The sequence below is a fragment of the Sarcophilus harrisii genome, chromosome 1 (genome assembly GCF_902635505.1).
Source record: "Sarcophilus harrisii chromosome 1, mSarHar1.11, whole genome shotgun sequence".
Lineage (NCBI taxonomy): Eukaryota > Metazoa > Chordata > Mammalia > Dasyuromorphia > Dasyuridae > Sarcophilus > Sarcophilus harrisii.
The window spans coordinates 661627429-661641037 of NC_045426.1; the positions used below are offsets into that span (position 1 = coordinate 661627429).

Sequence of the window (13609 nt, forward strand, 5' to 3'; positions counted from 1 at the left end):
CAATCCAATTTAATAATCAAAGAAAGCAAAGAGAACAGTGAGAAGACAGGGTAATATTACAAGAATAACGTAAGAAACATCTATATTTGGGAAACTAAAAATTAGAAAATCAGCTCAGCAACCGGGGAGCTCAAAATCAGATTCTCAGAGCCTGGTCAGAATTCCAGTAGAGTGAAAGACTGGGAACAAAAAGGATGCACTGCGATTCAGGATCAAAAGCCTGGAGCAGGCTAGCTACTTAGGAACAGAAACACCTCATGATGAACTCATGAATGTAGCTACTGAGGCACAGCAAGGTTGTAATCAACCTTGTTGGAAGGAGTATCTGCACAGATGAAATCCTAGATTCTAGAGTATTTAAGTCAGTTCTTAGACTAGTATTTATTAAATACCCACTGTATGACAAACACAGTGCTAATCACTGGGGATACAAAGCAAAGCAAAAAACAGCCCCTCCTCTCAAGAAACTCACAGTATCATGAAGAGTTTATGTTAAGGTATGATGCTTTACAATTTTCAAAGCACTTTATATACATTGTATTTCATTGGATCCTCTCAGCATCTCTATAAACTTGGTAGTATAATCATTATTATCTCTACTTTGTAGACAAGGAAATTTAAGCTCAGAGAAATCACATAGCCAGTAAGTAATGGTGCCAGGTCAAATTCAAATTCATTCCTTCTGATTCCATCTCCAGTATTTTTTCCCCTCTATATCTCATTGGGAAAAATTTTCTCATCTCTGGAAAGACTAAGACAACTTTCCTCTAGAGCAGATAAGCACAGCAGGTGACGTAGTAGATAGAGCACCGGGCCTGGAATCAGGAAGGCTCATTTTTCCAAGTTTAAACCTGATTTCAGATACTTACTAAATGACCCCTGGGCAAGTCACTTCACCCTGTTTGCATCAGTTTCCTCATCTGTAAAATGGTCTGGAGAAGAAAATAACAAACCACATCAGTCTTTTTGCCAAGAATACCCCAAACATCACAGAAAGTTGAACAGGACTGAAATGACTGATCAGCAAGAGCAGATAAGTGCTTGTAAATCTGTTTCATAACAGTTATCCTTTTGTGTTCTTTCAGAGAACGAGGATTTTCTTTATCATTGAGTGATGTTGATAAACTAGTTCCTTCATCTACCAAGAATCAGGTAAGATCTCCATGAAAATCATTAAAAGCCTGCAATTCTGTCCTCCAGTGATTTTCTGACTACACTGCATTTACTTCACTAGTCATAAGTTGCCCACCTTTCCAATGCTGATGGATTGTTCCCTTGTCCCCACTAAAAAAAAAAAAAAAAAAAGTTTAAAGTGTAAATGACATTCTTTCAAATGAGTGATGATTCCTTATAATCTAGAGTGATCTAATGAAAATGAAAATGAAGTCTATGTATTGTACATCTCCCCTGACATTCCTGTTTATCTGCTGCAGGTGTCTGCAGAAGTGGTAGATGGCAGCAAGTTCTCCAAGAAGCAGAACACCCTGAGGAAGAAGCCAGGGGAGCAGTCTGCCCACAGTGACGGCCTATCCCCAAGCCAGCCGGCCGACTCTAAGTACGTGCTCGTGTTCACCAAAGGAGAGGGTAGACTTTGGCAATGGGGGGGAGGGGAAAGCAAGAGAGGCGACATATTTGCCCCATTCCACCTGCTGCAGAGCCAAATGTCCCCTTAAAGTGGACATGTTAATAACCCTGTTCAAGTTGACAGATATTCATTCATCATAGCTTATCCCCATGAAGCTCTGTAAGGTGTACCAGACACTTCCCAAACTTCATCTTATCTGATCTTCAGGTTAACCTATAAAATAGGTTCTAGTTTAATATAATGTTTACGTAATACACTTTTAAGTTTACAAAGCACTTTTCTCTTCATAACTGTATGGTACAGGTAATATAATAGTGTAGCCACATTTTGTAAAAAAGAAAACTGACTTAAAGTCAGAATTTGAACCTGTGTCTCCTGGCTCCATGGTCACCACTTCTGGGTTGCCTTTCATTTATTAGCAGGTTGAAGCAGGCATACACATGATTATTCTGTGTTAAAAGGAGATGAGTGTGGTGATCCAAGAGAGATCTGAGAGGAATGGAAGGAAGAAGACAAAGGACTAGCAGTAGCTAGGATGAAGGCAGGACTGTGCACAAAGACATGGGGGTGAGGGAGAGCAGGAGGAAATGGGGCCTGGGCATTCCATTGGTGGCAGGGAGCCTCCGGGAAGAAGTATTTCTCTGCCCATGTTGGGCCACACTGGGTCAGTCTGTGCCTTCATGGGTGCCGAGGACCCCCAGGGAGAAGCTTCCTCTGCCAAGGCAGGGCAGCACCCACTCTGGGAGAGTGATCTGGAGCCCCAAAAACCTGGCTCACGTGCTCAGGGTCACTCAGCCATTAGAGGTCCAAAACAGGAATTGAACCTCATCTTTTCTGGCCTCTGTTTGGCTAGAACAGAGGATGCAAAAGAGTACAGGGTGAACTGGAAAAGAGAAATAGAACCCATATTCCAGAGCAAAATAACATTATGCTGCTATTTTAGTCCAGATGTAATGATTAGGCAGGATCCATACAAGGAATATTACAAAGACAGAACAACCAAAGTTGACAACCAGTTGGATACAGAGAATGAGGCTGATGTCTGAGGCCTAGCTGATGAGGAAAATAACGGTACTTTCAACAGAAACAGGAATTCTAGGAGGAGGGGCAAGCTTCATAGCACAAAGATTGAATTCCTTTTTACACTTGTGCAGTTTGTGGTAGCAAGCCATTGAGGCAGGTATATTAGCAGATCATTTGTTAAAAGGATGTGTTCAAGATTGTGGATCTGGGGAAAGGTTAAAGGAAGAGATAAAGAGTTGATAACCAATTATATAGAGATGATAATTAAAATGGATAAGATCATTGAGGGAGAACTTGTCATTGAGGGATTCCCACCCTTACTGGGTAAAGAAAAAGAAAAACCAGCAAAAGAGATCTTTAGAGAAAGGATGTTCAGAAAGAAGAGATAAACAAGAAAAGAGGGGCAGCACATTCTGAGGGAAGTGGTTGGGATCACCAGTGTCAAATGATACAAAAAATTGAGAAGAACTTTGAAAAGCCATTTGTTTGTGGACTACAGAAAAGTGACAATTTGCAGAAGATTGCAGACATTTAAGAACGTGTGAGTGGCAAAAAGTTATCAAACTGTGCATACCCTTTGATCCGGCAGTGTTACTACTGGGCTTAATATCCCAAAGAGATCATAAAGAAGGGAAAGGGACTGTATGTGCACGAATGTTTGTGGCAGCCCTCTTTGTAGTGGCTAGAAACTGAAAACTGAGTGGATGCCCATCAATTGGAGAATGGCTGAATAAATTGTGGTATATGAATATTATGGAATATTATTGTTCTGTAAGAAATGACCAGCAGGATGATTTCAGAAAGGCCTGGAGAGACACGAATTGATGCTGAGTGAAACAAGCAGGACCAAGAGACATTATATACTTCAACAACAGTATTTTATGATGACCAATTCTGATGGACCTGGCCATCCTCAGCAATGAGATGAACCAAATCAGTTCCAATGGAGCAGTAATGAACTGAACCAGCTACGCACAGAGAAAGAACTCTGGGAGATGACTATGCACCACTACATAGAATTCCCGATCCCTATATTTTTGCCCGCCTGCATTTTTGATTTCCTTCACAGGCTAATTGTACAATATTTCAGAGTCCGATTCTTTTTGTACAGCAAAATAACGGTTTGGTCATGAATACTTATTGTGTATCTAATTTATATTTTAATATATTTAACATCTACTGGTCATCCTGCCATCTGGGGGAGGGGGTGGGGGGAAGGAGGGGAAAAATTAGAACAAGAGGTTTGGCAATTGTCAATGCTGTAAAGTACCCATACATATAACCTGTAAATAAAAGGCTATTAAAAAAAATTAGCTTATAGACGTCAAAAAAAAAAAAAAAAAAAAAAAGAAAAGAAAGTATGGGTGGTGAAGTAGAATCAGCTGGTATGTTCCTCTAAAATTTTGGTAGTCAAAGGTTAATAACCACAGAGCAGACTTTGGGGGTTAGGAGCATATCAGGGATAACTGATGTTAGGAAAGGGACATAGAGGAGCCAGTGGGGGTGGGGGCGAGAGATAGAGACAAAGACAAGAGAGAGAGACTGAAGCTGAAAGAGTGAATGGCAGTATTTTCTTGGAAGGTATGGTGTACTTTTCAGAGAGAAACAGAATAACAGGTTTTGAGCTACTCCAGGGGGAGATGAGGGAGCCTCAATTTCAGCAGTGAAGTTAGGAAGCTAGAATTCCTTTAGTCATGTTAAAGCAGAGAATCTCCAGGGATCTAAACTGTTGGGAGATGAGATCAAAGTTTTGATTAAGGGATTGAGAGGTTAGGAAAGGCCTCTAAGAGCAAGCACCAGAGTGGGAGGACAGTCCAGTGAGAGTCCTCCAGCCAGGTGAAGGTAGCAAGAGGCTGTCATCTAATCAACCTTAACCTGAATGCTTCAGCTTTAAAAAGCCTATTCTCTCCCCTATGAGGTAGGAAGTACCAGAATTATTGTCACCATTTGACAGGAAGAAACAGATTCAACAGGGTTAATTGAATTGTTCAAAGTCACATGTGTAGCAAGACATCAAATTAGGACCTCATCCATGTCCTCCCACACTCTCTCTTAGGCCAGCCATGGTTTCATGCCATATTTTAAGACCCCCACTTTGTTTAGAGAAAATGATGAAATATAGATCCTCTTGAATTAATTAATTAATCTTGAAAATTAGCATAAAGGGAATTTATACAAAAACAGTAGTTTACTCCTATTTTGTTTTTGAAGACTTTTTTATTAACACTACTTTTTTTAAACGTTCTCAAGAGATTCTTACAGTCATAGGGAAGTTTTCAACAAGGTTCATTTCCTATAGGATAGATTACTAGGGGCATGGGAAATCTGTGTTTATTGATTAAGATATTTATATATTATTGGTAATAAAATAGCTAGATGTTTTCCTCTTTTCATTTTATGCCATCTAATCAGGACCTAAAAAATCTAAACATGTTTACATTGCACACAATTAAACAAATTTACTCATACTTCTTCCCTTAGATCCACATTTAAGTGGCTTTTCATGCCTAAAAATAAAGATAAGAAGTACAACTTAGAGGGAACAGAAGAAATGGAGACTGCCACACCTGTCCCTGCGATGTTGGAAGCCGTAGCTTCAAAAAGAAGTTCAGAAAGTGAGTTGTCTACATGATGATTGCTCTTAAGTATAGGAATGCAACTCAGCTATGAAACCGTGTAGCAAAGTCACCGTGTCTGGTGAATGACAAAATGAATATAAGAGATTATTAATGGGTAACAAGAAATGATCAGTATAACCTTAAGAAAAAAGAAGGAAAAGTTTATATGAATTGATGTTAAGCAAGATCAGTCAAACTGAGAGTAGTTCTCAATCACTACTGGAAATGGAATTCCAAGACATAGAGAAAAGCAGCAAAGGGTTCTCCCTCTTTCCTCATGATAGAGAGCTAGAGGACCATGAGGACTGTTGGGAGGATTACATGAAATAATGGGTGTGTAATGTTTTGCAAATCGAAATAGTATATAAATGTTGGCTTTTGTTAGACGGAGTCATTGTATCATGTGTGTTTGCTCAGGTATTTTTCTGTCACAAGGAAGGGTTCAAACAGGATCAAGGGTTGAAATGATGGAACTAAAAACAAAAGACATACAAAAATTCTCTTTTGTAAAATGTCACATTGATTTCAGGACCAGAGTCCTTTTGTACATCATTAAATTATCTGAAGTGACATTTTAGAAACTTGAGGGATTAAAGTTTAGGCTTATGCTTCATAAATGGCTCCCTGTAATGCTTCTCTGTTTTATGCACTTAATGATGGAGAATGCTCCTTTCCCTAGCATCATCAGGACATCAGAACCGCCCCCACACAGCAGAGCGAGACCGACCTGTGAAGGAGCTAGGCAGCAAAACGAAGAAGAATCGAAACATTAAAATTGGTAAAATCACCACAGTGTCTGAGAAATGGAGAGAGTCTGTATTCCGGAAAATAACAAATGCCAATGAACTGAAATACCTTGACGAGTTCCTTTTGAACAAGGTGAGATGTTCAAGCAGAGGACTTTAATAACTACTGTGAAACATTCTAGTAATGGCTATGTCCATAGTAGGGGCCCGAAAAAAATGAACTTTTTCCTGATCATATGTGAAATATTGAAGTCTTTGAAAACTACTTGGAAAAAGCACAAGCCCTAACAAATCCTACAGCTAGAAAGGCTTCTATCTTGGGACCAACGACAGGGTATTTTTGTCCTCCCTTCAGGATCACTTCAGCTCAGGTGACCCTGACAGTAACTAATTGAACTGTCCACTAAGATATCAGGTTGTTTATAGATGCTTGTAGTATTTGTGAAGGCATCTATTGAGGGACAAAGAGAAAACTTGATGAAAAGGCCTAGAAGGCTTCCCATACCAAAGACTTCTTAAGTTGATAATTGTTCATTATCATCTCAAAGGCTAAGAAACTGGAAGAACTGTTCTTCCCAATGTTGCAAGTCTTAGAACCTGGCAGAGTGTAGAGGATAAGGAGTGGACAGGAAAAAAAAATTCACCTACTACCAGGGAGAAATGACAGAGCATAATTGAAAACCATACTTAGTTAAGTGGATAAATCCTTATAATGGCAATTGAACTTGCTTTGTAGCCTGTAATTCCAGTAAATTACAAATTCCCCATAAACCAATTATGTCATTGTCTTAAAAGAAAAAAATTAATTATTTTATATATTTTTGCCTGTTAGATAAATGATTTGCGCTCTCAGAAGACTCCCATCGAAAGTTTATTTATTGAAGCCACAGAAAAGTTTAGAAGCAATATCAAGACTATGTATTCTGCTCCAGTAAGTAACTTTTTTTTCTTATAAACTCCAGCTTTAACTTAATATAGGAGTGTGTGCTATGTGTAAGAAGGGTGGGAGACGAGAATACAGATGTGAAGAAGACCTAGTCCTACCCTCATATAGCTGTCAGTCTTGGAGAGGATATGAGACACACACACAAATAATCATAATGCAGAATTCAATGTAGGAAAGGTACAAAGTATGATAGAAAGTGAGACTATTTCCCCTGGGTCTGTATTGGCTCCCCCAGCAAATGATGTCCATAAAGGACGAATACAATTTCAGCAGGCAGAGGAAAGGCAGCAACAGCATGATGTCTTAGAAAGAACACCAGGCTTGAGTTAAAGTACATGGGTTTAGGACCTAGCTCAACTTGTAGATCTAACATCTATTTTCCCTGAGCCTACCTGTCATCATTTGTAAAGTGAAGGAAGTAGACCAAATGATCTCTGAGGCCCCTCCCCGGCCTAAATACTGTCCTTCTGGAGAAGGGAGGCTGTGAGAGTAAAGAAAGCATGACCCACTATAGGTACGGAGATGGGAGAACATTGCTCATGTGTGGGGAAGTTCACAAGCATCTCCAGTGCTGGAGTACTTATATTTAACTGATTATTTGTTGTAAAACAATAGAAAATATAGGACATTTTAATGTGCTTATACTTTAAATTTTACTTTTTAATACTAGAATGGAAAAATTCATGTTGGCTATAAGGATCTGATGGAGAACTACCAGATTGTAGTAAACAACCTGGCAATGGAAAAAGGGGAAAAGGACACAAATCTGGTCCTGAATCTATTCCAGTCCCTTCTTGATGAGTTCACTAGAGGATACACAAAAAATGATTTTGAACTACCAAAGGTAGGTCTTGTGACCCAACCCCTGAAATCTTTTGTCTCTTTCTTATTCATTTATAAATCTAAATACTTAAAAATTCTAACACACTTCTGCTAATTCTAATTTCTGTGAGTGTGTGTTGTGTGTGTGTGTGTGTGTGTGTGTGTGTAATACAGTATTCAGCATGATTTGGGAAGAGAGAGAGAACAGTTCTGCAAATAGAAATAATAAAACAAAGGATTTCACTTCTAGCAAGTAGACAGCAGGGTTCTCTTCTTAGCAGTGACATGCAGAGAGTACACAGTGTATTTCTGCTGTGCAAGTAACTGTTACCCACATTCAAGGTACATCCCGATCTCCCTTAACAACAGAGGATAAATGGCCCTCTCTATGTTATCCAAGTTCTTTTTTAAAAGGAAGTGTTGAGGCAGCTAGGTGGCACGATGGCTAGAGCACCGGCCCTGAAGTCAGAAGGACCTGAGTTCAAATTTGGCCTCAGATACTCAACACTTCCTGGCTATGTTACCTGGGTGAATCCACCCAATTGGTGTTCGGTTTTAAAAAAGAAAAAAAAAAAAGTAATGGTTTCCATGTGAAAACAAAAGACAATAGATCTGAATAAATAAATGAGGAATCTAACAAACTATAGAGAAAAGAAAGGATAACACATGGAACTAAGTAACAGTTCTTTTTGGGGTCCTCTCAAAGAGGAAAAAACAACTATTTATCCTCCCAGGAACAAATGTTGTAAACCCAGACATGCTGTGGGCCAGAGACATCATCCAGGTAAGCAGCCAAGTCTAGTGGTGGCAGTAACTAAATGACTTCATAATAAAAATGAAGACATTTTCTGCCTTCCCAAGATAAGTATCCATGGTGCCATAGAGAAATTCTGGAGACAAAGTGCTGCCACTCACACTTGAGTACAAATGTTACCATCAAAAGGAATCCAGAAAGTGTTTCTGAAGATAACAGTCGCCAGTCAATAAAAAGAGACTCTTCAAAAGAGAAACAGAGTTAGGAATTGAGCAGCTGATAAAGAAGCTGGTATCTAAGTACAAGGTTTAGATTTATAGACCATAACTTAAAATAGAAGAATTGATTGGTTCCTGGCTAGTCCTGAAGAGCACTGATAAGAATGTATTTGCTCAGAATCTTTTAAGTCTGATTTCAAAGTCTTTCCCTCTAAATTAAGAAGGAAGGTTAAAGTGACTGCATGTATATATCAAGATAAAGACCATAGGAGACTATCTACAACATAGGAAAAACAACAGTAGAGATGACTTCAAATGTCTAGAAGATAGAATCCAAGAAAGAGACTAGTGATAAAACCTGTTTTCTCATATCTCTACTCAAATATATAAAAGTGTGGCTCACAAGCAAAACAGACTTACACAGGGATGTGAATTTGACTTCAGAAGTATCACTGAAACTTGTTACTGGAATGTGGCCCTGAAAGATAGCATATTCTATTCTGGTTCGGTTTTGTTTTTAAAAAGAAGACAGAGTCACGAAGAAAGAAGCCTTATATATTAAGATAGATGCACATGAAGAAATCCAGGAACTAGAGAGCATTTGTGTAAAATTATACAGGAGCAATATTATCCTCAGGGTATGCTACAGATCACCTGGATAGAAGAAGCAATAGAGTAGAGTAGTCATTTGAAGAGTAGATCATGAAAGCCTGATACAGGTATGCTAAAATAGTGATGGAAGACTTCCATTCTAAAGTTAGTGATAGAGAAAAAGAAGAAATGATTTTAATCTGAGCAGATTTCAGAGGGTTCTGGAAAAGAATAGGTGTAATCCTGGAAACTAAGGTTCTCCAGGAGGAAGTCAACTCAGGAGGAAAGGTCTCAAGAATTAAAATTCTGAAGATATGAAGAAATAATTCCAATGACAAGGAAAAAGAGAATTGTGTAAAGACTGATTTCAATGCTCAGGAAATTAATTAATCAGATTCGTTAAAAAAAAAAAAGCAACATAGATTGTGAGGAATGGCAGGGCCTTAGGAAGAACAATGTCAGTGATGCTGAAGCTATGGAGAAAGAAGCAGGTGAGAATTGTTAATTTAAAAAAAAAAAAAAAACACATATACACACACACACACAGTCCAGAATCTGAGTGTTTTAGCCATATTCTGAAAAAAGGGAGAATCAGAAAACAGGACCAAAGGTAAGGCAGTAATGATGAACAACTGTAGGAAAAACTGCTGAATTGATTTCTCTTTCAGTCTAAGAAAAAAACTGCAAAGGATAAAAGAAGTGGCTAATCAGGAATTTATAAGTAAAGTAGCAGAAAAGAACATCCAACAGCCCTCGATCCAGATCGCCTACTTTCCAGGATATCAAAGAAATTGGCTAGTGTCACTGATCTGGAGAAGAGCTTGGAAAACAGGAAAGATTCCACAGATTGGCAAAGGAGAAAATATTGTTTCTGTTTTCAATAAAGGAAGATACTAGAATTATCTAGATCTAGGGTACTGAATTTCACATCTTGATAAAATTCTAGAACAGATCTTTATTAAGGACATCAGAACTGTGTTCAATATGCAATGGGCTTTCATATGGAGGAGTGACTAGGCTTGTTCTGTTTGGCCCCAGAGGGCAGAACCCAAAATAATTTGGTGGGATTGAGGTAGTATGGAGAATGCTTCAAAGACATAAATTTTTGGCCAGATGTCAGGAAAATCTTCCTAGCCATTAGAATCATGACAAAGTGGAAGGGGCTCAAGAGACAGTGAGTTCCCTTTCCTTGAAGGTCTTCAAGCAGAAGCTAGACTTTCATGTGCTAGGGACAGTATGACCACTGAACTGTTCCTCAATTCTGTGATTCTAGGAACAGATGGTTAGTATACCTCTAGTTTAAAAAAATAGTCATGACTTTGTCAAGGACAGGGCAAGACTAACCTCATTTTTTTGTTGGATAGATTTATTGGGCTGATAGATCAGAAAAATGCCACAAATAGGGTTTACCTAGATTTTAGCAAAGTATTTGAATGTCTTTAATGATATGATTTCAGATAGATAGATAACCCATACTGAATTGATTACTGTCTTAGGGAAGGGGTAGGTAAGAGAGGGAGGAAGAAAAAAAATTGTAACAGAATCTTACAAAAATGAATGTTGAAAACTATCTTTGCATGTAATTGGAAAAATAAAATACTCTTGAAAGTTTTTCATGCTATTTTTATGCAAAAGATGGAGAGATAAGGTCAAGATACTAGCATGATTAAGTAGATGCTCCACTGCTCAAATAGTCAAACCCATGATTTGCTTGAAAGAAACACCTCCAAGCATCTGTGCTTGTCCTGGTTGGTGTACTGTTGTCTTTGTCTAGAATGAGGGATGATATGTTTGTCGTGTTTACATATACCACAGCTGGGATTCTGAAAGAATTTGACAGACTTTAACATTAATCTATATCTTAAGAAGAAAAATAATATTGATGATGTCCTTATACTTGAGTTTAAAAAAAAAATCACAAATACAAAATAAGAAGAGAAGTCTCTAGATACCAGATGGTTTGAAAAATATTTGACGATTTAGTGGAGCACAAGCTTTAATCTACAGTATAGTATGACTGTCTGAAAAGCTAATGAACTATTAGCTTGCCCCAAACTAGAGAAGTATTTTAGCCCTGGTTTCATCTGCCCTCATCAGACCACAGCTAGAATAATTTTAGGTGACATTAAGGATAGGTGGCACAGTAACTCCACCTCTAGGATAGTTCCATATGGCACATCTTAAGCAGAATGTGTATAAGATAAAGAGTGTTTAGAGGATAGCCATGCTAGGGAAGGGCTCCCAAGGTCATCTAAAGAGCAATTAAAAGAACTGAGAATGTTTAGCTTGGAGAAGAGAGAATTTTAGAAGAACATGATGGCCAAAGAACTCTTATCGAAAGGGAGGTTGGACCTATTCTCCTTAGTTTGGGACAGGGGAACAGAGCCAGGAGCACTGAATAGAAACTAAAACGATTTAGGCCTATGTAAAATAGGTCCCTTCACTGAGGGTCTTCAAGCAAATATAGAAAAAGGACCACTTGTCAGATATATAATGATAAGGGTTCTTGTTCCAGTATGGGTTGGACCAAATAGTTTCCAAGATCACTTCCAACTTTGAGATTCCAGGGACAGCTTCAAGTGGAGGCCCAACTAGTGTAAATCAATAAAATTATTGGGAACTCAAAAATAGGCTTTTTTGTTTGTTTCTTTCTTTGTTTCCTCACAGCAAAGCAAATCTCAGAAGAAAAAGCGAAAGCAAGATCGTGCAGTGAGTATATTTTAAATTTTCAAATTAAATGATTATGTGTTTTTATAAATGATCCAGTCTTTCCAAGATTTTTCAAAGGGTATATTTCTGTAATGTAGACAGCTCATAGATATTTTTTAAAATTATATATATTTTAAATTGGGTTTTGTTATTTTGAGAATGGCTTGGTGAGAATAGGTTTTTTTTGTTTGTTCGTTTGTTTTTTAATGTTGACAGTGGCCAGAAGTAGTCATAAAGCTTGAATTCTGGAAATTTTACTTCTCTTAGGGAAACCAGTATAGAAGGAAGTCATGGTGTTGGAATGCCATTTTCTTCATTCACTTTTTTCCTTACATTGGGGGTTGGAGGGATGGACAGAGTTGCCTTCTGATGTGACTTGCTGCTATTTCAGATTCAGGAGCACAATGGTCATGTGTTTGCAAGCTACCAAGTGAGCATCCCCCAGTCTTGTGAACACTGCCTATCCTACATCTGGCCCATGGATAAAGCACTTCTTTGCAATGGTGAGTCACAGATAGTTCAGCCATAAAGCAACAAGGTTGAAACTGCTTTGTATTGAGGAGTCCCATGGTTCCACAGACCCCTGTAGGGATTCCACCAACAGTGTTTGTAATTATATAGATTTATTACTGTCCAGACTGCTATGTATTTCCTTTTGGTGTTTTTATCCTTGCTGGTTAAATCATTCTGATCTATTTATTCAACATATGCTTATTTGCTTATTCTCCTTGGTAAATGCCTTGGGCTTCCTAGTTAGAAATTCCTGTGCCAGACATAGGCACTAAGGGAGAAGTAAAAATAAACCACACCCCCTGCCTTCAATGAGCTTGGTCTGGTAAGAGAGATAAAACAGACACACACACACACACACACACACACACACACACACACACACACACATATAAATATAGTGAACTCTGATGTAAAAATCTATCACTATTGGCTGGAGGACTGAGTAAAGGTTTCATATAAGAAGCAGACCTTGAAATTGGGTAGGATAACAAGGTAGATAGAGGAGAGAACTTTCTCAGCAAGTTTATGGAGCTGGGAAAATGCAAAATGTGTGTGAGAGACCATGAGTAATCTAGTTTGGCTAGAGCCCAGAATTTATGAAAGAGAGCAGCATGAGATTAGACTGGAAAGGGAGCTTGTCTTTGTAAAAAGTGTTTAATGCTTTCCAAAGCACTTTTTTTATATAGAAATTTGAGGAACAAGGACAGTGAATGATTTATTCAGATCATACACTAATTAGTGATGATTGAAAGCTCAAGATTTTTGATTCCAGAATTTTTCTGCTATATCGTCCTGCCTTCCATATGAATATTTCATATGATTTCAGCAGTATGGGGAATTAGCTTCACTAACCCAGACTTAGTAAATACATGTCTTTAATGATTATTAAAAATTAATGATAATAAGATAAATTAAATCAAAACAATTCTAAAGTTATATATCACAGAAGTTTGGCAAAGATTACAAATGGTGGGGATATATTGAGGAGGTTGTAAAAAGACAAACACGCTAATAATAAATACAGTGTAAAATGATCTGATCATTTTAGAAAAGCAATGTGAAAATATGATCAGAAAATGACCAA

At 38.1% G+C, this 13609-nt stretch overlaps 1 protein-coding gene across 10 annotated transcripts in view; it reads left to right on the forward strand.

Moving 5' to 3' along the window:
- MYO9B (myosin IXB) overlaps nucleotides 1-13609 on the forward strand; it is a 118626-nt gene that overhangs the window by 90469 nt on the left and 14548 nt on the right. For all 10 annotated transcript variants that reach the window (XM_031947983.1, XM_031947985.1, XM_031947978.1 and 7 more), the window contains 8 exons: nucleotides 1086-1152; nucleotides 1434-1555; nucleotides 5090-5223; nucleotides 5906-6105; nucleotides 6805-6903; nucleotides 7589-7762; nucleotides 11971-12012; nucleotides 12404-12515. In XM_031947983.1, coding sequence (XP_031803843.1) covers nucleotides 1086-1152; nucleotides 1434-1555; nucleotides 5090-5223; nucleotides 5906-6105; nucleotides 6805-6903; nucleotides 7589-7762; nucleotides 11971-12012; nucleotides 12404-12515 — 950 coding nt within the window. The remainder of the gene's footprint in view (nucleotides 1-1085; nucleotides 1153-1433; nucleotides 1556-5089; nucleotides 5224-5905; nucleotides 6106-6804; nucleotides 6904-7588; nucleotides 7763-11970; nucleotides 12013-12403; nucleotides 12516-13609) is intronic.